This window comes from Notothenia rossii (assembly GCF_949606895.1).
Source record: "Notothenia rossii genome assembly, chromosome: 12".
Classification (NCBI taxonomy): domain Eukaryota; kingdom Metazoa; phylum Chordata; class Actinopteri; order Perciformes; family Nototheniidae; genus Notothenia; species Notothenia rossii.
This window is the reverse complement of record NC_136911.1, coordinates 3,432,851-3,453,532: the sequence shown is the minus strand read 5'-3', so window position 1 is coordinate 3,453,532 and position 20,682 is coordinate 3,432,851. Positions and strand designations below refer to the sequence as shown.

The 20,682-nt window shown below is 40.0% G+C and overlaps 3 protein-coding genes across 7 annotated transcripts in view; 2 read left to right on the top strand and 1 right to left on the bottom strand.

The window, feature by feature from the left end:
• Positions 1–335: 335 nt before the first annotated feature.
• LOC307026432 (inactive pancreatic lipase-related protein 1-like) lies at positions 336–12,847 on the top strand (the record flags this gene model as incomplete). The annotated part of the gene is made up of 12 exons (XM_079661819.1): positions 336–342; positions 495–646; positions 1,157–1,276; positions 2,278–2,412; positions 3,263–3,371; positions 3,602–3,721; positions 4,650–4,766; positions 6,496–6,614; positions 8,037–8,079; positions 9,248–9,362; positions 11,561–11,728; positions 12,730–12,847. The coding sequence occupies 12 exons, from the start codon at positions 336–338 to the stop codon at positions 12,797–12,799; spliced, it is 1,275 nt and encodes a 424-aa protein (XP_079517945.1). The 3' UTR covers positions 12,800–12,847.
• Positions 12,848–15,261: 2,414 nt separating this feature from the next.
• LOC307026194 (complement C1q-like protein 2) lies at positions 15,262–16,172 on the bottom strand. 2 transcript variants are annotated; one of them, XM_079661384.1, is made up of 3 exons: positions 16,151–16,172; positions 15,912–16,040; positions 15,262–15,560 (listed from the first exon to the last, which is right to left on the bottom strand). In XM_079661384.1, the coding sequence occupies exons 1-3, from the start codon at positions 16,167–16,169 to the stop codon at positions 15,277–15,279; spliced, it is 432 nt and encodes a 143-aa protein (XP_079517510.1). In that variant the 5' UTR covers positions 16,170–16,172; the 3' UTR covers positions 15,262–15,276. The 2 variants fall into 2 exon arrangements, with proteins under 2 accessions (XP_079517510.1, XP_079517511.1); XM_079661385.1 differs by having other exon boundaries at positions 15,262–15,548.
• Positions 16,173–18,533: 2,361 nt separating this feature from the next.
• The window catches only part of LOC307025932 (polycystin-1-like protein 1), a 28,016-nt gene continuing 25,867 nt past the window's right edge, over positions 18,534–20,682 (top strand). For 3 of the 4 annotated variants that reach the window (XM_079660936.1, XM_079660935.1, XM_079660937.1), the window contains exons 1-2: positions 18,534–18,977; positions 19,167–19,260. In XM_079660936.1, coding sequence (XP_079517062.1) covers positions 18,649–18,977; positions 19,167–19,260 — 423 coding nt within the window. In that variant the 5' untranslated portion in view covers positions 18,534–18,648. Of the gene's footprint in view, positions 18,978–19,166; positions 19,261–19,638; positions 19,820–20,682 lie in introns of those variants that run through there. The other variant, XM_079660938.1, reaches the window with a different exon arrangement.

The window sequence follows — 20,682 nt, the reverse complement described above, 5'->3', positions numbered from 1 at the left end:
CAATCAAATGCAAACACTTAAATGTCTTAAGGATTCCTTTTACACGTTCAGCCTGACACATTTGGTGTGTTTCCCAGAAAACTGGATGCAGTCAAAATAAATCGATTCTTTAGACTGAACATGAAATCTAATGTCTTTGTTTAATGACTTTGAATTTGTGATGTGTTATAATTTGTGTTTTTGTTTTGTGTGTCTTGTAAATTGTTTTTACTTTTTGTTGTTGTGCTTTCTTAATTTAGTTTTAATATATTTTATCGTAAAATAATCTGGTAAAGTGCATATAATAAGTTTGAAACTTGTCCCTTTTAAATAAAAATATATTAAATGTTTCCAAGATGGATGGTTTGCAACTTTCATCATCTGTCTTTTTCCTAAAGTTCTGTAGAAAAAGTATTTTCTGATAAAAACAATGTGTCCGAGGTGTCAGGATGCATGAGGGGTTGTGGACCCTCACATGTGGTCAGGTCTCAGTTCTGTGTCCTGCGTGTCCTCAGCGGCTGAGGTCTGTTTCGATAGGCTTGGCTGCTTTGATGACCTGCCTCCGTGGGGGGGCACCACTCAGAGACCATCCTCCGCCCTGCCCTGGCACCCTGAGGAGATCGGCACCCGCTTCCTCCTCTTCACCCAGAAGGACCGTTACTACCAGGCAAGAGTAGCTTTCATTTCATTTAGTGTGTTACAGCTAAGAACGAGCTGCTGTCTCTCATCCTGTGTGAGTATGGAAACACTATCTGTGTATCCTCTGTGGATCAGTGAATCAATACAGAGGGTTACCATTAGTTTTAGATATTATATAACAATTTCACCATATCCACATGAACATTAAAATGGTTAATCAGGGCTAAAATGTCTCCTCCTCTAAACTGGCAGCCAATATATCCTCTTCTATAATGATGTCAACATCAGTGATGGATGAAAAAACACATTATTTGGAAGATATCGTTAGACGATTAAAGTGGGTTACATTCTCAAGCTTCACATCAACTTCAATCAGTAGTTCTTTTCAAAATATTGCTGTGGACTGTCCACTTCCTGTGGATTTAAGGGATCTATATGGATACGTTAATATTGGGCAAGTGAGTATTGTGTTAATGAAGAGTAAAGCTAGATAAATCTTTCAATTAGTTTACCTTTGCTTTTCTTTTGAAACTGTCAGGAGATAAAGGCTAATGAAAGCATCCAGGTGTCAAACTACAGCGGGACGAGGAAGACCCGCTTCATCATTCCTGGGTATCTGAAGGAAGGAGACGAGGACTGGCCCCAGGAGATGTGCAAGGTGAGCATGCCCTCCATATCAATATTATTCCAGCTTGTTAGTCATCATTTGCACTTGACACTGAAATCCTCTTTCATACGAGGGATATTTGTCTCTTTTGCCCGTACATTGTGAGTCTGGTTAAACCAGGTTGTTCTTGTTGTACCAAATAAACCCTTCATACCAACTTACTTTGAATTGTAAAGAGGATTTTCCAAAAGCGAAAACATGAGAGCCCATTCTCACATGTGTGTAGTCCTCTCAGACAGACAGACGACCCAATCACAGTGTGTGGCAGCAGATTCCAAACTTATGGAGTGTGTCTATAAAAACCAAAGGGCTTCAGAGCCTACCAGCTCTATTTGAACTCACCTGCTCTAGTGAGGCCTTCAGGGTGAGGTCGCACTGCAAAACAGACTTTCCTGATGCAAACAGTATAAACAGTGTTTGCAGTGGTTGGCAGTGCATGAGGTCAGGGCAGGAAAATAAGGAACTGATCCCAAAGGATTGATTTTGGGACTCAAAACATTTACAGCACTGATATAATCCACAAAGTGCTTTCTACCAGAGAAACAGTCCCTTTGAAAACATTCACACACGATCTGTGTGATAGAGTAACATGCTGTGAACTCCACACACACAATCACTTATATTGTATTTTGTTGATAACGGAAAAATAAGAAACTGATACTCACATCCAGTGCTGCACCTGGGCTGAATGCTATCATGGGGGAGGGGGGACCGCATGTGGTTAGAGAGTCCCTGCAGATGTGTGGGTTCTCAACTCGAAGCAAAGTGAAGCCACTGAGCACATTTCTGAAAGGTTGTGGACAGCTTCATCAACTAGTGTTTGTAAATGAAGGGAATAAATACATGTAGAGTATTCCCTACATTTTCTATTAGTTCCCGGTCACTATCAGATCATGCGATTTAACTTTCTATTTAAACTACTTTAACTCACTTAGTATTCCTCTGCTTTTATTTACCTGATGCTCACACACCTCTGCTTCCGCTGTCTCCAGACCATGCTGACCTGGGAGAATGTGAACTGCGTTGCTGTGGAGTGGAAGAAAGCCGTGAGGACTCAGTACGTGCAAGCTGCCAACAACGCCAGGGTGGTGTCCGCCCAGGTGGTCTCCATGATCACCTTCCTCAAGGTAACCTCAGAGAGCCCCTCACTAACTGTGCCTAATCCTTCTGAAAGGCAGAGACATGTTGGGGGATACTGCTTGTTGCTGTCTGACTCTACAGAGGAACAGTAAACATGTTTTACAGATGACAGGGCTTGGTTTAGTCCTAACCAAGGTTATAAACATCCTGGACTGCACCTTAAATGGGCATTTACATATTAATATTTGCAAATGTATTAATTGCTTTTTTTTGTATTATACCCATATTATACTGTTATAACAGCCATATTACACATAGTACACCATTATTACACCTTTATTATACCAATTTTAAACAATTATAACACCTGTACTCATAACACCCATAATAGACTGTTAATTCAACCTCATTCACCCCCGTTATTACACTGGCGTTACACTCATATTACATATTTATAAACCCCTATTACACCATTACACCTCTATTACGCCCACGTTACACCCAGGATATACTGCAGTGTCATATAATGCACCCTATTAGACGAGTATTACACCCATGTAAGACCAATATTTCACCCATATTACACTGTTATTACACCCATATTATGGGTTAAGGGGTAGAGGAGTATTCCAGCTGAGTTCAGTAGAGACAGATTTTAGTAAAGACTTTAATAATAGTTTTTACACATATATACATTCATCCTGATACACAGATGCTAAACTGTATGTGAAACATTTTCATGCTGCCTCAGCTAAAAGTGTCATCCCTATATCTAAAAAATAAATTTTAAGTTACACAACCATGGACGAGGAAAGACAGACACATCTGGGGGCTGAGGGGTTATTCTCAGGGGGGGGCGTGTGTACAGTGTCTCTGAATTGAACACACATGTTACAGAGCGAGTACAAGCAGAAGGCTGATAAGTTCCACATCATCGGACACAGCCTCGGAGCTCACGCTGCAGGAGCCGCCGGCAGCAGGATCCCCGGCCTCGCACGCATCACAGGTACACACACACACACACACACACACACACACACACACACACACACACACACACACACACACGCATCACAGGTACACACACACACTGCACACACACACTGCAAACTTGCTGCAACACGCATCACAGGTAACACACACACACACTGAACACCTTTTTAGCCATGTGCTGCAGTGATAGAGTCTGATAAATGACAGGGAACCCTCAGTGATTGAACTCCTCTCTCTGCTCAGGACTGGACCCAGTTGAGCCGTACTTCCAGGACACTGATGCGTCTGTCCGCCTGGACACCAGCGACGCCACCTTTGTGGACGTCATTCACACTGATGGACTTCCTTTCAACTCCAAACATGGTACACATCACTTTTCATTATGATGAATGAGATCAATGCGGGCAAAATTACTAAATGTTTCTACTTTTTCTCCCAACATTTTTTTTTTTCAACTTCAAGAGTGTTCCCCTTTTAAATACAAATATTGTCTACTTAATAAAGAGGATAATGTACAGATATGAAGACTTTTTTTCTATGAAGTCTTCGTCAAATATATGTAATGTTCTCTTAAAGGTCCCATGTCATGCTTTTCTGGTTCTTACCCGTCCCCTTGTGTGTTATGAAGCTTTTTCTGCATGTCAACGGTCTGCAGAGTCACAAATCCTCAAAGTACACCCTGTAGGGAGTAAAACTCTAACACAGAGAAGACCTGTCTATGCTGCCCCAGTACCCAATCCGCGGAATTACACACACACACACACACACACACACACACACACACACACACACACACACACACACACACACGGCGGGACGCGGCAAGGCTGTGAGTCATTGTGTGAGCACACACACAAACTCCCAGCCAGGCTGCGGGTGTTGGGCTGGGTTTCGCTGTGTCTCGCAGACAGCCAATGGGCTCACAGGGAGGGGGGGGCAGGAGCTCCAACAAGCCGTGTAGGACAGAGAGGGAATACACATACTATACAGAGATGCTGGATGAGAAACCAATATGATTTTGGAAAATTGCACAGTATAAATCTATTTTAGTAGAGCTCAACAATGGAATTATGATCAGTAGAAATGGCCATGACATGGGACCTTTAAGTTCCTTAAAAATATGATTATTTTAAAATGTACCTCTTAGTTGTAAGGCCACAGATAAATGCAGCACGATAACTAATTGTATTGTAGAGTAGGCATTAAGGGAACAGTGTGGCCTTATCATCTGTGTTAAATCTTGATCAAATCAATAAAAGAAACATGTGTCTCTGTAAAACCATCCCATAAGGTCTGGGGATGTCCCAATCTGTCGGCCACATCGACTTCTACCCCAATGGAGGAGAGCTGATGCCTGGCTGCTCCGCCAACAAAGGCCGGACCAAGGATCTGGACGCCATCTGGCAGGGTGAGATCAACACATCTCACTAAACATGGAATCAAAATGGGAACTCAATGATCACAATGATAATTTTAGTATAATCTAATTTTTTTCTGACCGTCAAACCAGGACTGTAGCACTTCAATCAAAGGCTAGGAAAGTGATATATAAATATATTATGTCATGTTGGCTATTTCACTTTTTTTACATTGTTGTGTGTGTGAATGCTGACTCAATTAAACCTACATAAGCTACTGTCAGGAAAGAGAAACAGTGCACCCCTCCCTGAGCCAGACCTGGGAGAAGAGCCAGACAGAGAGCAGGAGCAGGTAGCCGGGCCTTGACACAGGGGGCCTGGTCTTGGCGTTCCCCAACAACTATTCATACTCAGTACCCCCCTGGCCGATTGTTGGTGTGCTGGAATCGCCTATAGATGAGGTCTCTGACAGGTTGTTTGAACAGCAGTTCAGAGTGGCTGGCCTTCTTGGAGTCTCTGAGGCAGGGTCTCATGCTGGAAGGGAAACCAAAGGGGGACTCTAGTTGTGTTCAATGCTGACATGGGCAGTGATGGAGAGAGCAGGGTGAAGGGGGGTTGGAGGCATGGCCGTCCTAATCTGAAACCAACTGCTGCTTTGTTGTTGGACTTCTGTGCTCGACATTGATGGACCATTAAAAGCACCATTTCTGTGCGAGTGTACGAGAGCGACCTAGGCCAGCCGGTATTAATGGACTGTGTGGTTGTACCATCAGATCTGCCGCCACTTTAGCAAAGTTCTCAACAGATCACCTTATCAAGTTCGAAGAACATTTTATGCATTGAGTGGGGGCTGTTGCAATACGTTTTGGACTAAAGGTTGTGCATAGTACCAGCAACCCCAGAACCCGCTGGTGGACACTGCGGTGAAGAAGGTGTCAGGCTGAAGAAGGGGGTCTTTCTGGCTGCAGGCCCCTGATGAACAGAAGATATTGGAGGGATGGATGTATCAAAGGAGTCTCAAATTGTATTGAGGAGACTCAACTAATTTAAGTAAGCTTCTAAAACAGGTTACCTTTCAGGATTTTTGAGAGTTTTCCGAGAGACCCCTCATGTTAACATCATAACCTGTGTTTATAAACCATGATAACCCTTGTATGCATTTTGAGGTGCTGAGCTGTTTCTGTTATTCAGCATACCCTGAGTACATACAACATAATGCATTACATTACTTTTCAGCACCATAAATAACATCTTCTAAAAGGATCATACAGTTTAAAAAAACGTTTGGCACAGCTGAATACCACTTTTGATCCTATAGATATAATGGGGAGAGGGGGGGGGGTGCATAGCTGGAGGTGTTGGAGCGCCTGGAGTTGGCCCTCACTGAGAAACAACAGAAGCTGTGACCTCTCTGTCTGTCTGCCTGCCTGCCTGCCTGCCTGCCTGCCTGCCTGTCTGCCTGCCTGTCTGCCTGCCTGCCTGTCTGTCTGTCTGCCTGCCTGCCTGTCTGTCTGTCTGTCTGTCTGTCTGCCTGTCTGTCTCAAACTGATTCATACTCTGACATTTCTTATACTTTGTTATACTGGCATGCGTACTAATCTTCCTGAACTTTTTTTTACATTTCTGAAGGTCATGAGTTCATAAGTAGCTATCTGAAGTTCAATAATTCTACATGTACATCTCTTTTCTTATTTTTCTGTACCTCACCCGCTTTTACCGCACTGTCCATCTCACTTTTTCTCTTCCTCCCTTTCATCACCTGTTCCAATATTTTGCCAGGCACCACGAAGTTTGATGACTGCAACCATGTCCGATCCTACGAGTACTACATCGAGAGCATGGTGAAATCCCAAGGCTTTGTAGCATTCCCCTGCTCCGACAAGGACAGTTTTGATGATGTAAGTGATAGTTCAAATAGTCTATTTACACATATACACATATATTCTTATTTATTTTATCCCAGACCATGATCTTTTCCTGTACCTAACCAAGCACTTCAATTGAAAACATGTTTAAATCTGCGATTATCTGATGGTCAAATTTAATTGGAGATGATTGTCCAACAACCTTCCATGTTGTTTCAGTACAGGGACACAAACACAAGACCATACCTACAACTACTAACATAAATCTGGTTTCGATTACTTAGGGTTTTGTTCTTCCCAATGTATTTTTGGATTGCATTTTGCCTTGTCTTTGATCTTTGGAGGAAGGATTGTAGAAATATTGTAAGTAACAGTAGCAGTACCAACTGTAAAAATACTTTTAACATTTTAAAACCCTTCCTTCACTCCTATACTTTATTTAAATTTGGTAGCTAAATACACTAACTCTAGAAATGACTAAGGCAGATGACATCTATTATATTGTGAAACTTGTATGTAAGTATGTTGTTTGAAAACTCTATCTGCGAAGTCAGAGGGTCAACTCCTCTCAGACAAATGGCTCAGCAAAACTGCAATATTCCCTACTTAAATGTAGTGTGGATGTATACAAATATTTAAGTAAAACAAAATCAGTTTGAGTTCCTGCAGTTGCCTACATACTTGCACCTCAGGACAAATATCTCGCACAGGAAAGGAACAAGGAAATAATTGTAACGTTGTAGATCCAGCCTCAGTGCCTGGTCAGAGCAGAGGATTAGCTACTTATAGCTAACAACATGCTAAGGAGCTGCCTACATCCTAGCACTCGCCCACCACAATAGCAAACTGTTTCAGTCAGTCGCTGCATTATTGACATCAAACCACACCACACCATATTCCAATATCCCCACCACCACAGCATGTGTATGGGCTGACACCTGTTGCTGTATGACAGTGATATGGCTGTGAACCATTTCTTTGGTTTTAGAAGTTGATTCGGCAAGATTGGATTTTTGTTGCAGCTGAGGGGGCGATATAAATGGGCTTTCCTCATGTCTTCCACGGGCAGCTGTTGGTGTTAATGACAGTTTATCCCTGCTTTGGACACATGTCCGGATCAAAGGAGGCCGGGGGAGTGCCGAGCATGTCCTCATATGACTATGTCCCCGTTGAGAGATGACAGCACCTCCTTGTCGCTCACCTCGTAAACGCTCTCCTGTCTGCTGTTGTTCCTGCAGGCGGGGCTGACAGCCACAAAGTCAGCCTGTTCCCACACACTAACTTACCGAGACCAGCACCTCTCTCCACCTTCATTTATAAGCTGGCAATCTGTAGCATTTTGAAGGAGTATAAGGGGGAAAATCTTGTTGGGTGTTAATTGACAGGAGAAGAGTGATGCGCTGCATGACGTGGTGAGCTCATTCTTCATACCTCACCGTGTCGTTGTCTCCACAGGGAAAGTGTTTCCCATGTGCAGACAACAAGTGCCCTATGATGGGCAAGTACCCTGCCCCCCCACCCCCCCCCCCCCCCGTCACTGTGCCTCACACACAGGCTCTTAAAGATAGAAATGTTTTCTTTAGGCTCCATTTTTTACTTGACTAGTTTTAAAAATCCTGTTCGATCCAACTTGGACACTGTTAAAAATGCATTGTCATCTATTAAAACAGAACCAACGCCCTGAAAGCTTCACATGTATAAGTGCTTGGAATTTCAATCAATATAAATCCATCTGTGATATAGTATGGATTTCAAAGTTTACAGATTTCAGGGTTTTTACACAGTTTGTGCCAAGATATTGAGGGAAATGTTAAAATAATGAATGTTAATAGAGAGCACCTACAGCTATAGTTAATCAGGGGGGAACTAAACTTGATCTTGTTTGATTGGTTTTAATGCAGGCACAAACACTATGATGTCATGATAATATTATCTCGTAAAAAAAGCATTCGACAAAAACTTAATGACACAACAGACAAGATCCAATTACTGATTCTAATCTAATCATGAGGCCGTTGCATGTTATGATCTACATAATGATTGATTGTTCCATGTTAATGCTTAATGGTTTTGTTCCTGCAGAAAACTTGTAAAATATTTTAATTATTCAATACTACTTTTTAATTAAAATGTTCTGGAGTAGGAATCTGTTGTTTTGTAAATTGTTCTGAACATTCTTTGCAAGGGATTAAAATGATCTTCCAGGAAGGAACAGACGGTACGAGCTGCAGTGAGGCCTCTGCTCTGTAAACTGAAATATTAATTATTTTATCTTTTTAGTTTTATGACATCTGTTAAGAAATGCTGAGATTGTTGTGTTTGTTTTTAGTAAGTAGAGACAGCAGTAACTTATTGAAATAAAAAATGGATATATTTGGGGGTGTCTTACCCTTACTCTACTTTAAAAGGCATTTCAAAGGGGGGACATTTTAATTCACACTTAATGTTTAAAAACACTTGAGTTTGTAAAATAGTTGTAACACCACTTTGCTCTACCTGTGCAGATATGGTACATTCCAAACCTGAGCAACATAAGTAACACTGAAAAGAATTTGAATATATCTTCTCACTGTGTTTTTTTCAAACCCGGACCCACGGAAAAGGATGCATGTGTCATGTGACAGTATGCTGGAGCCATGGTGACAATGTGACTCTTCTTCCTATAGGTTACAGCTACAGGATGAAGATGACCCTGGACGGCCCCATTTGGCCCAACCCTGGCTTCATGTTCATGGCCCTCACTGGGGACAACGACAGCACCAAGGAGCACCAGCTTTTTGTGTAAGCTCATTCTAACATGTGATGTCACTGATAGTGGTAGAGTTGCAGAAGTGGGCCTTCATCTTGAACAGCCGTAGTTCCTCTTAGACCATATTACTTTTTTAGTATTGTTTTTACAATCACTAACACACATTTCTCTTTACTTTTTTAAAAACAAACAGTTTTCTTTCTTAACATTCAGTTAAAAGTTACTCTATCACCCAACTAAAATGCACTACACTACAGGATCGACTGCAAAAACTAAAACGTTGACTTTAATTAAGTGTATTATGTCAGCACATTTCACTTGACTGTATTAGTTTAGGTAAAAGCAATAATATTAGGTTGAACATATTTAAACTTAATATTATTGACTTTTGTTGATATAATACATTTAATTAAAAAAGTTTACCTTAGTTTTTCCGTGTAGACAGATGGGTAGAAACTTTCTTTATCCCAATAGAGAAACAGTTTTGTCACAGCAGCATTTTGACAGTCACTGTAAAAATAATTACACCATTTCTTAAAATAGAACAATATTTCTTCGAAATAGAATAAAATACAAATGAAATAAACATTAAAAGCAAAAAAATATAAACATACAGTATAAAAGAAAGACGTCTGCCTACTTGCTGGTTGTTTGTTGGCAACCTCTTGGGAACATCAGCAACACAACAAACAAACCAAACTCTGCTCAAAGGTCTCAGGCCTCCAGCTGGCACTAATTCAGCTTAATTAACTTGTTGGCCTCCTGACATACTTAAAAGACAGGAAAAGCTTTGTTTCTCTAGGTGACTACACATCGTATGACATGTGGGGTTCCTCAAGGCTCCATTCTGGGGCCTCTTCTCTTTAACATCTACATGCTACCACTGGCTCAGATAATGAAAACAAACCTTCCAGTCGGTAATGTTCAAACCATCAGGAAAAGCAAGAAGTCTAGGTGTAGTCATGGACTCTGACCTGAATTTAACATTAAAACAGTTACTAAGTCAGCCTTTTATCACCTTAATAATATATCTAGGATTGAAAGACTAATGTCACAGCAGGATTTGGAAAAACTTGTCCATGCTTTTATCTTCAGCAGACTCGACTACTGTAATGGTGTCTTTACAGGTCTCACTAAAACATCTATCAGACAGCTGCAGCTAATGTGTTTCGAACTGCCTTGTGTTGAAAGGTTCTACTCTTCCTCTACCAAAGAAATTCAGACTGTATTTCCCCTCTGCAGCCCCTCCACTGCCCTCTAGCTGCTGCCTACTGCAGGGAGAAAGAGACCAACCTTTAACTGAGAGTAATGTCAGCTTTAAAAGTCCAGAAGGGAAGAAACTCGTGTTCTGCAAAGTGCCTTAAAGTTTCTGGGCTTTTGTCAGCATCGATCAAATTTCCCAGTAAGAACGAAACAGAAACCAGATGAACCCAATAACAAGAAACTTGAATACTATGACACCAAACTCTGCTCTGCTGGAGAGGTCGGTCACAGAGGAAAAGGTGTTACTCTCAGGCTTGGGGAGAAACTGATTACTTGTAACGGGATTACGTAATCAAGATACCAAAAAAAAGTATTCCCTTACCGGTACTGTAAGAGAAGATGTAATCAGATTACTCTTACATTTTTTGAAAAACCGGGATTACTCTCAGGATAACATAACAATGTAAGATATATATATATATATACACACACAGTATATATCAATATATTATAGGCTGCCTGAATTCTCTTTTTGGTTTTCATCAAGGCTACTTTTATTCTTCTTTATTTAAATAAAAAAGTGTTATGTAGCTGATTTATTAATACAAACATAAACTAAAACACTTTTTGTAAGAAATCTTAAGCTTAAAAGCTGCTATTCTGTAGGTCTAGCCCACATTTTTTATCTTAAATATCTTGATTTCTTCTTTTCTAAGGTCACATTGTCTTACATAATACACTTAATTAAAAAACATCTTGATGATATTCCTTTAATTTATTTGCATTACATTTAATATTGAGGTAATCCAAAAGTAACGGAAAGAAATCCGGTAACATTACTTTTAATACTCAGAATAGGTTACTGATTACATGTTCTTGCAAGTAACTGATAATTGAAACAGAAGACATTGTAAAAGTCTCCCTCCCAACCCTGCCTACTGTACAACAGCTCCACTGCCCGCTCTGTGATGGTGTTCGAGGAGATATATTTCAGAGTATGTTTTGATCTGTTGTGACCTCTCTTCAGGGGCTCGTTGGTGCCTGGACGGACCTACGAGGTGCTGCTGGACGCAGAGTTGGATGTGGGGGTTGTCACAGAGGTGACGTTTCGCTGGAACAATCACATCTTCAACCCCATGAATCCCCGGTATGGTGCGTCCAAGGTGGAGCTGCAGAGAAGAAAAGACAACATGATGTAAGTCAGATTCTTCTATCAATACAAACCTTCAGGTGGCACTCCTCACACTTTGAGAGGAAATCAAACACACCTACACAGTGATATAATGTCAAACATCAGACATGTTATTCAAATGGTGGCTGTAAGGAGATGGTAATAAAGGCTGTATATTACATTTTGATTAGATACATATCAAATGTTTTTAATCAACTCCTTATTAGTTTGTCAAATTATTTGTATGAGTTCCTTTAGAGCTGTGCTATCTGGTTAAATAAACGGCTAGTAGGTATCAAACTAGCGACCCTCCAATGAATTAACGAGTGCATCCACAGCTCATCAGACCAGAGAGAGGTTCAACTCCCAATTAACTCTACAGGAGGAATTCACTCAGACTGAACTGGATTAGAGTTACGTCAAATCTATCAAGACACAAATAACAATCTAATGTATCCATGTCTACCAGCTGGAGTCTACCCAAACAGAACTCATTGTTTTTTAAAAACATGTCATCGATGTGAAATCCAGTTTATTAGCAATTCTCATGACATCAGGGAAATGTTACAGTACAGCAGTGGTGCTGTGCTACATTAGGTGTCAGGGACTGCCTTTAGCCACTAGAGGGCAGCATGAGAATGTGTGTCAGGTTTTCCAGTGCTGGAGAGAGTATATAGAGAATAATTCTCCTCCATAGTCTTTACTTTCATATCCTTTCATTTATAAATAAACATATAGTGATGGCAAACAGATTTGACTTTGACTTTAAACTTTATATACAAACCAGATGTTTTTATCATTTTTGGAATTTTACGTTTTAATATAGTTTCCCTTGTCGGCCGAAACAGATTTCAAACAATCAGTGTTTACTAGGATTTGAGTAAGAGGAAATTCTGCTGTTTTGACATACTTGTATGCACTATGCAGTATATTCAAATTGATACTTAAACCAATATATGTATTCACATTGTGTTCTATAATATTTCACTCACTCTCTCTATCCTTCCTTCTTTGCTTCTTTACAGCGTCTCCTTCTGTGGTACGGAGAACGTGAAGGAGAACGCCGTTCAGCGTGTGCTTCCATGCCAGGCCTAACCAGGCAGGCTCTCTCAATAAAGATACTTTATTCTCTGATTCACTCAGACCTCTGCACGGCTCCTTCCTTTGTGCTGCTGTGCAGACTGTCATATTGTTCTATTGAGATCACACATTGAAGGGAGCGGAGAGAGGCAGAGGACGGTGCAGATCAACTGGAACTCTTTTAAATAAAGAGACTCAAATGTAAACTGAGTCCAAGCGGTCATGGGCCGATTTAAAAACCCAAACTGAACTAGTTTTCTTACAGCACATTTGTATTGAGATAAGATAAGTGGACCTTAATTCATCCCCGTAGGGACATTCAGGTGTCACAGCCACAACAGAATAAGACAGAAACACAGATAGTACACATGGAATATATATACACGGGCATAATAAGAATAAAAGTAAAAAAAATAAAAAAAATAAGAACAAACATGTATTAACAGTATAAATAGAAATAAGAAAATAACTTGGTTAAATCGTTATCCGGTGAATGTACATGTATTCAGATGAGTGAGCATGGTTAAATATATATACATTTAAATGTATTTTCCTGAGACATAAGAACTTTTGAAAGAATCAAATATTTAAAGTTACGGCCTTTACGCAGATAAAATACTTGGTATTATGTACTGAGTAAGAGTCAGTGGTGTACTGGGTAAGAGTCCGTGGTGGAAAGAAATGAAGTACATTGACTCAAGTACTGTACTTCAGCATACATTTGAGTGTACTTAATTTTTTTCACTTCACTACAATTCAAAGGGACTTTTTGTAATTTGAGAAATGTAGTTACTAGGTATTTTATACGTAGATATTTTTCTTACACACAACACTTGTGTAACATGATGCCATCCAACATTATATTAAAATACCTAAAACAATTCAACTCAACATTAATTTGCAGCAATTTTGCACACTTTTTGTGTCATTTTTTGTTAAGTAACATTTCACAGTTTCAACTTCTCAAAAGTGAGACTGAAAATATTTTAATATTTTGGATTTTATTTGAATAATTTAAAGTTTTTTCTTCAATAAGTAATTTTACTCCTAATCAGTGGCGTTTCTATATGTACAAAAGTGGTGGGGCACAGAAAACTTAGATGTCTATATATACGCTTCTGCAGTGAGGTTCATGGCTGGCGAGGTACTGGCACTGACTCTTCAGGTTTACAAATATAATATTTTGACCTAAATCAAAATATAATATTTTCAAAAGCTTTTTTTGTCTGATGCTTCGATTAATTTTAATCAGACAGTTCAACAAAAGGATACCCAAAAAATGTAATGTTATCATTTAAATGTTGAATTGTTCTCTCTTAGTAAGATCCCATTTTCAATACAATTGCGGTCTTACCTTGACTTGAAGATGAAGTCCATTTGCCTATCCTTCTGGACCAAAATCTCTATTACTTGTTTGTAAAAGTCCTCCTTATCTTCTTGTAGTTTCAAAAGTCCATCATAAATCTAATCTATAGATTTATGATTCGAAAATTATAAAAGTAGGGTAGACATGTGGTTATTTACCGGCTGAACAAAACGTGCATTTATCTAACAGGTACGTTTCCCACAGATCTTATTTTGAGCTATTTTCTAAAATCCTATGGAGAAATCTCATTGCTATTTGTGGAGGGAACCCATGCGCAGCTCTGCCCCTATGGTCATTATTTTTTTGCCATTTTTTTTTTGCCATTAAATAGGACAATACTCTGAGCATGCGCAGTGTAGTTTTTACAGTCACCGTTCACTTTGACAGTGAGAGGGAGGGCATGATCGGGTTTTGTTCCACATGGCTCTAAACAGCTCAATAGGCACTGACTGACTGTAGACACTAATTAGAAGAACACAGACTAAAACAGCAATGTACAGACGAATCAGATGATTAAACATGATCTTAAAATATATTTTATATTTTTGAATTTTTTTGTAATCATTATTTTTAATACTTAATGATGACACTAGGTGGGGCTGTGCCCCACCTGCCCCTAATGACCAGTCGCCACTGCTCCTAATACCTAAGTCCTCTTCATACTTAAATATCTTTACTTACGTACTATTCTCAATGCCGTGTAATGAACTGTTTTTACAGTAAGGTTATTAGTTATTTTACTTAAGATTAACAACTGTATGTGACCAGCATGTTTTTCTGGGATTGTGGATTGACAGATCATTTTGAGGAGTGTCTCTGTTTTTAATGTTATATATTTTTCATATCAGTGTCATGCAGTGTGGGTCTCACTTCTGTCGTCAGGGCACAGACTGTAGAGGGCTCTTTGGTCTTGACTTGGTCTCGGTTTAGGGGGTTTGGACAACAACAGCACTGCTAAAGTGTTTCTCTTATATTGTCCGTAGAAAACGTTGTTATGGTAATGAATGCCTCTTGTTCATGTAACCAAGCACAAATAAACACAAACAATTATATAAATTGAGTCAACACACTTATTTATTAATATGTAATGTTGAAACTTAATGCAGTGGGTGTTTTAGAGTGGGCTTCACAGAGGAAAGAGTAGAAATCCACTGAAAACCATGCGATTAAACAAATCATCATAAACGCTGTAGCTGGAGGGCAGAACGATGTTGGCAACATCTCCCTCCTCCAGCTGAAGAACCATTGAGTTAGCCGCAGAGACAAAGCCATAGGCATCATTGTAATCTTGAAGCCTCATCTTCATCACGTTGTTGAGAGCGAATTCAAGAGCGGTATCTGATACAAAGCGGCTTCCCCACATGTTGAAGCTGAAGTAGTAGGCTCCTTTGACGGGGGCTGTGAAGATACCTGCATCAGAGGAGAAGGGAGATTGTTTCTGGTGCTTCAGCAGGACTTAAGGATGTTTTTTTTAAAATAAGGAGCATGTAGGAGCTCCTAACTTTGTTCTATTTTCTACCGTGATCAACTGTAGGAAAACAAACAGATGTTTTAATGGTTTCATTAAGAAAACTCTTAAGAAAGCTTACAGTCACACATCTACTGTAAATGTGTGTGTGTGTGTGTGTGTGTGTGTGTGTGTGTGTGTGTGTGTGTGTGTGTGTGTGTGTGTGTGTGTGTGTGTGTGTGTGTGTGTGTGTGTGTGTGTGTGTGTGTGTGTGTGTGTGTGTGTGTGTGTGTGTGTGCGCGCGCGCTCAGTACCTGTAATTGGGTTGTAGGCCTGGCCGATATTGGTGAAGACTTTAGTGTACTTCAGTATTGAGTTAGTGCCGAAGGGTCCGACTACTCCTGCGTCACTGAGACCGACTGAGAACGTCACCTGAGGACCGGCTGTGAGAAAGAGGAGGATGCAGCAGAGTTTGACATTTGCTGGTATATCAGTATACCAGTTCTATTCTTATTCAATACTTTGACTCTTCATGATAGTTTCTGTTTCTTACCTCTTTCACTGGAGCTCATCTTGGCCTCATTTTAAAATTGTAAAAAATAAATGATGGTCAACATTTGTCTTCAGTGTTTTATATTTTTACAAACCGCGCATTCAAGAATTGTTCTACCAGACTAAAATGTGCACTTTAAAATTGTCTCTAGACCGCTTTTTTGCCTTTTAAAAATGGGAACAGATTTACAGTTTTTACGAAAAAAACAACTTTGTATTTTCTCAATGTTTTCTTTATTTACTTTGTAATCCTGTGCTCGTATTCTCACTTGCTGTGACTATATACAGTACAATACAAAAAGCAGCTCATTATCTGACAAACAACCACGATGATATCTTATCAGTATGTTAATCTGATTTTGCTCACAACTCTTTTCTCACTTTTGTATTTGACACAAAATGATGTCTTTGTATCTTAATATTCACAACATTTCCCTTTTTATGATGTTTTTGTTTCTTACCTGCGTTCTCTCTCTTGAGCTCCTACACCTCCTTCTCACTGGAGCTCATCCTGGCTTCTAAAGCTGAACACATTTTAAAATTGTTATTAGTATTATTGTAGATGTCACTGTGGAGCTCTGTCACAACTGTACATCAACATATAAGTACGCATATTATGTAAATATTTACCTGCTTTCACTCCTTGGATATCAAACTCCCCCTCTTTCTTCCCTGTCCCCCCTCCATCCTCACCCTGAGTCCCCGTCCAGAGCAGACAGAGCAGCAACGCCAGAAAAACTGCAGCTCTCCTCGCTCATTCTGAAATATTGCTGTTCAGACAGAGAAGTGAGACACGTCTCACTCTGTTCCCGTCTTTATATACACGTTAAACAGGTCACAAGGTCGTGAGAATCCAGCAGATGTTCTTGATAACAAACATCCAAACGTCCTTGGAACATTTACCAGATTGTTGTTACGCTCTCAAAAAGCCACTGGAGTGAAACCGCAATGCTGAACACTGGGAACGGACACAGAAGTTATGTTGAACAAAAAGGTTTATCTCAAATCAGGCAGGGTCTGTGGGTTGGAGGCTGTAGCAGGGGACAGAGCAGGGGGGAATGTGTGAGTATAAATATATATGTGAGAGTGAAAATGTATGAATGTAAAAGGAGAATGTATGTGTGTGAGAGGACCAGTATGAATTACGGCCTGTACGGCCCCTCATACATAAATGTAATCTATTGCAGGTCACCCTTGAAAAATAGATATTTTGATCTCAAGGGGCTTTCACCTGGTTAAATAAAGGCTACAAACAAATTGATTTGTGTTCACCAACACGATTTTCCCATTTTTTTTGCTTCACACGGAACGATTTTAAAAGCAATGTATTTCTATTGGTAGTATGTTTTGTACCTGCACCATGTCTTTTTGTCCGGTCGGGTCTTGGAAGACCGGAAGCTGCGGGGTTCATAAAAACATTTTCTTACTCAATATCAAGCCACGATTATTGTTTTTATTTTAAATTCTATGTCGGACTTTTTTTGCCGTCCGCGAGGAAAAGAAATGGGGCTCAGAGCCTCAGAATACTGAAATCTGTATTTGTTGTCATCTTTTATTCCTTCTAATTGTTATTATTTGGTGCAGGCACGAAACATACTACCAATAGAAATATATAGCTTCTAAAATCGTTCTGTGTCAGAATACTGAAATCTGTATTTTATTTAAATCTTTTTTTCCTTCTAATTTTTGACTATTTACATTGCTTTGAAATCGTTCTGTGTGACATGAAAAAAATGGGGAAATCGTGTTGGTGAACACCAAGGGATGGGTATCGTTAGGATTTTATCGATACCGTTACCGGTACTGCTTATCAGTATCGGTATTTTTCGATACTCTTATCGATACTTTTCAATGATTTGCTGTTAATAAACTAAAAAAAGACAAGGCGATGTGCCTGCAAGACTGCACCCAGGTAAACAAAACATATTACCCGTGCGCAGCAGCTAACCTGCCTGCGAGCCTTCGCTCAGGTCACATTTACACACGGCGCGGCTGAAGCCCGCTAGCACTATTAGCACTATTAGCACTAGCAGTATCGCTAGCACCGTTTAAGATTCAATGAGTGTCTCGTTTGCAAATGCTTCATTAAGTTGCTTGTGTTACCCCCTTTACAAGCAACTAATTGAGTACATAGATTGCACCTTGCACTATCGCCACTACATTTTTTTAAAGTGCATCCAGACCATCCAGGGAGTCTCACAACAAAAATAAGAGCGCTGTTGAGAGAGATGAGGAGTGGCATTTACAGTGGCCAATCAGAGGGGTCTTAAACCGGATACATCACACGGGATGAGGGTTCCCAACCAACCAGAATGGTTTAAAGTTAAACTAAGGAAGTAGACGTAACAGATATACCGATAGCAGCACCGTTTGTCCAGCGGCTTAACGATACCGTCCAATCAGGTACCGGTATTGACTTAGTACCGGTTCTCGGTACCCATCCCATACATTTTTTGACTATAACACGAAATGCCTTGAGACTGGGTTAACGCACCAATAATGTGCATAATTTGGTCCCGAAACATATGTCATGCACAGATAGAAGCCTCTCAGCTTAAAGATAGAAAAATAAAAGAACAATCAGAGCATAAAGTAGAATTTATTTATCTAAAGACAGTTCCAATTTATATCATGCCACCCGGCCCGTCCACACGGCGGCGTGCGTTGAAGCTTCAACGCTTCTGCCCATTCACTTTGAATGTGGTGACGTCACGCTTTGCCGAACTGCATTGTGGTTCCGTCGCTTGGCTTTACTCGCTTCAAAAGTTGAGCAAAGATCAACTTTTGAAGTGCAACATTCTAGTTGCAGACATGATGGAGAGTGAGGGGTAAGATTCAAATGTTTTATAGTTTTGCATGAAAGTGTCATGTATGTATAGGTTAAGTGTGGATGAAGTTGGTGCATTTGTATTTCTACACAAATTGAGTTCATTAGGTTTATAAATGATGTTCTAAAACTAAGTCTATCTTAGACTTAAATGAATGAAATGTAACCACTGACTGTTTTTGCTCTACAGGAGAATCCCTCAGCGACTGACCAAAGAGAAGTATGCACTGGGGATTGTTACCCTGTTTCCCTCGCTCCAAGATCCACATGGGAAGAGAGGATATGTGAGTTATTCTTGATTATGATCAAAGTTGTTTTAGATGGCTTACATGGTTCTTTGAATGCTGTGGGATTTCTATAACATGCCACTGAATTTAAGAATTCCTGTAGTTGTATGCATAGGGTAGTTTAATTCATTCGGGCGGCTTGGTTGGTGGTTCGAATCCCGGCTCCTCCGGTCCACATGTCAAAGTGTCCTTAGGCAAGACACTGAACCCCGAATTGCTCCCAATGAGCACGCCTGCACCTTGCATGGCAGCTGCCACCATTGGTTATGTGAATGTTTGTGTCAATGGGTGAATTGTCAATTTTATCCAAAGCGCTATATACAGTAAGTGCAGTCCATTTACCATTCCTCTTATGTCCTTTTCGGAGCATTTTTATGACGGTCGGAAAGGCGGTGGGTTTCTAACATGGCGACTGAAGTCCGTTCAGAGAGCCACGTGACTTCCTGTGAGGTCCAAGGATTCAAGAATAGAAGAGAATGGAAGCCCCATGCTAATGAGAGAGATAGGCCACTGTGATGATCATCCAGATGAGCAGAGATTTCAAGAGCTCATATCTGTGAGTGTGTTTTCAGGGTGTCTGAATGTTTTTTCTTTTTGAAAAAGCACACAGTCATACATACATACATACATACATACATACATACATACATACATACATACATACATACATACATACATACATACATACATACATACATACAGTCTTTAATTAACTGTTAGTAGAGAATAGCGAGTAATGAATATACTTTATAAGGATCCTATTAATATCTAATAGTAAAAATAATAAAATTCAATAACGTGCTTTAACCACTAGGTGTCCCTTGATATCAGCTGTGCACCGTTATGGTGTAAATACAGCCTATCTACCAATTGGATCAAATATAAAAGTCAGCCGAATTAGTGTTGATCCTGCGAGGAGACGTATTGTGTGAAAAGAAATGTAAGATGTTGTTTAATTGCTGATATATTTATGATCCACGTCACGTTTTGCAGTTTTGGCGGCAGTTCCTCATGTTTGTCTAGAAGTCTTCTCATCAGGGCTCTATAAATAGAGAACTACGGCAGATGTGTAATATTTAATGCAGCCGAACCGTGTATTACAATGGCGTTATGTGATGACTTTCAAAGAGAAAAGCAAGCACACTCGGAATAAAGTATTATTTTGTTTTTAAAAAATGTTTTCGGATTTTACATCGCATAAACACCATTTCCCAACGTGCATTGCGGCTAAACAATCCAATTACCGAGCTGAGGATCTTGCCTACGTCTGTTTCCGGTATTTGTTAATGACGATGTGATGTGAGATGTGAGACTGGTATTGCACAGGGGAAAATAACGTATCTTTAGATGCGGATTTTGTTAAACTAATATGTTTGCGCTTTGGACCAACACTATACATTGACGGGGAAGGGGGTACCA

Excerpts from the sequence above, each read along its gene's own strand:
- LOC307026194 (XM_079661384.1), bottom strand. Across the intron at positions 15,561-15,911 it reads GGCCTACAACCCAATTACAG|GTATCTTCACAGCCCCCGTC; the intron begins GTACTGAGCGCG and ends CCTCTGATGCAG.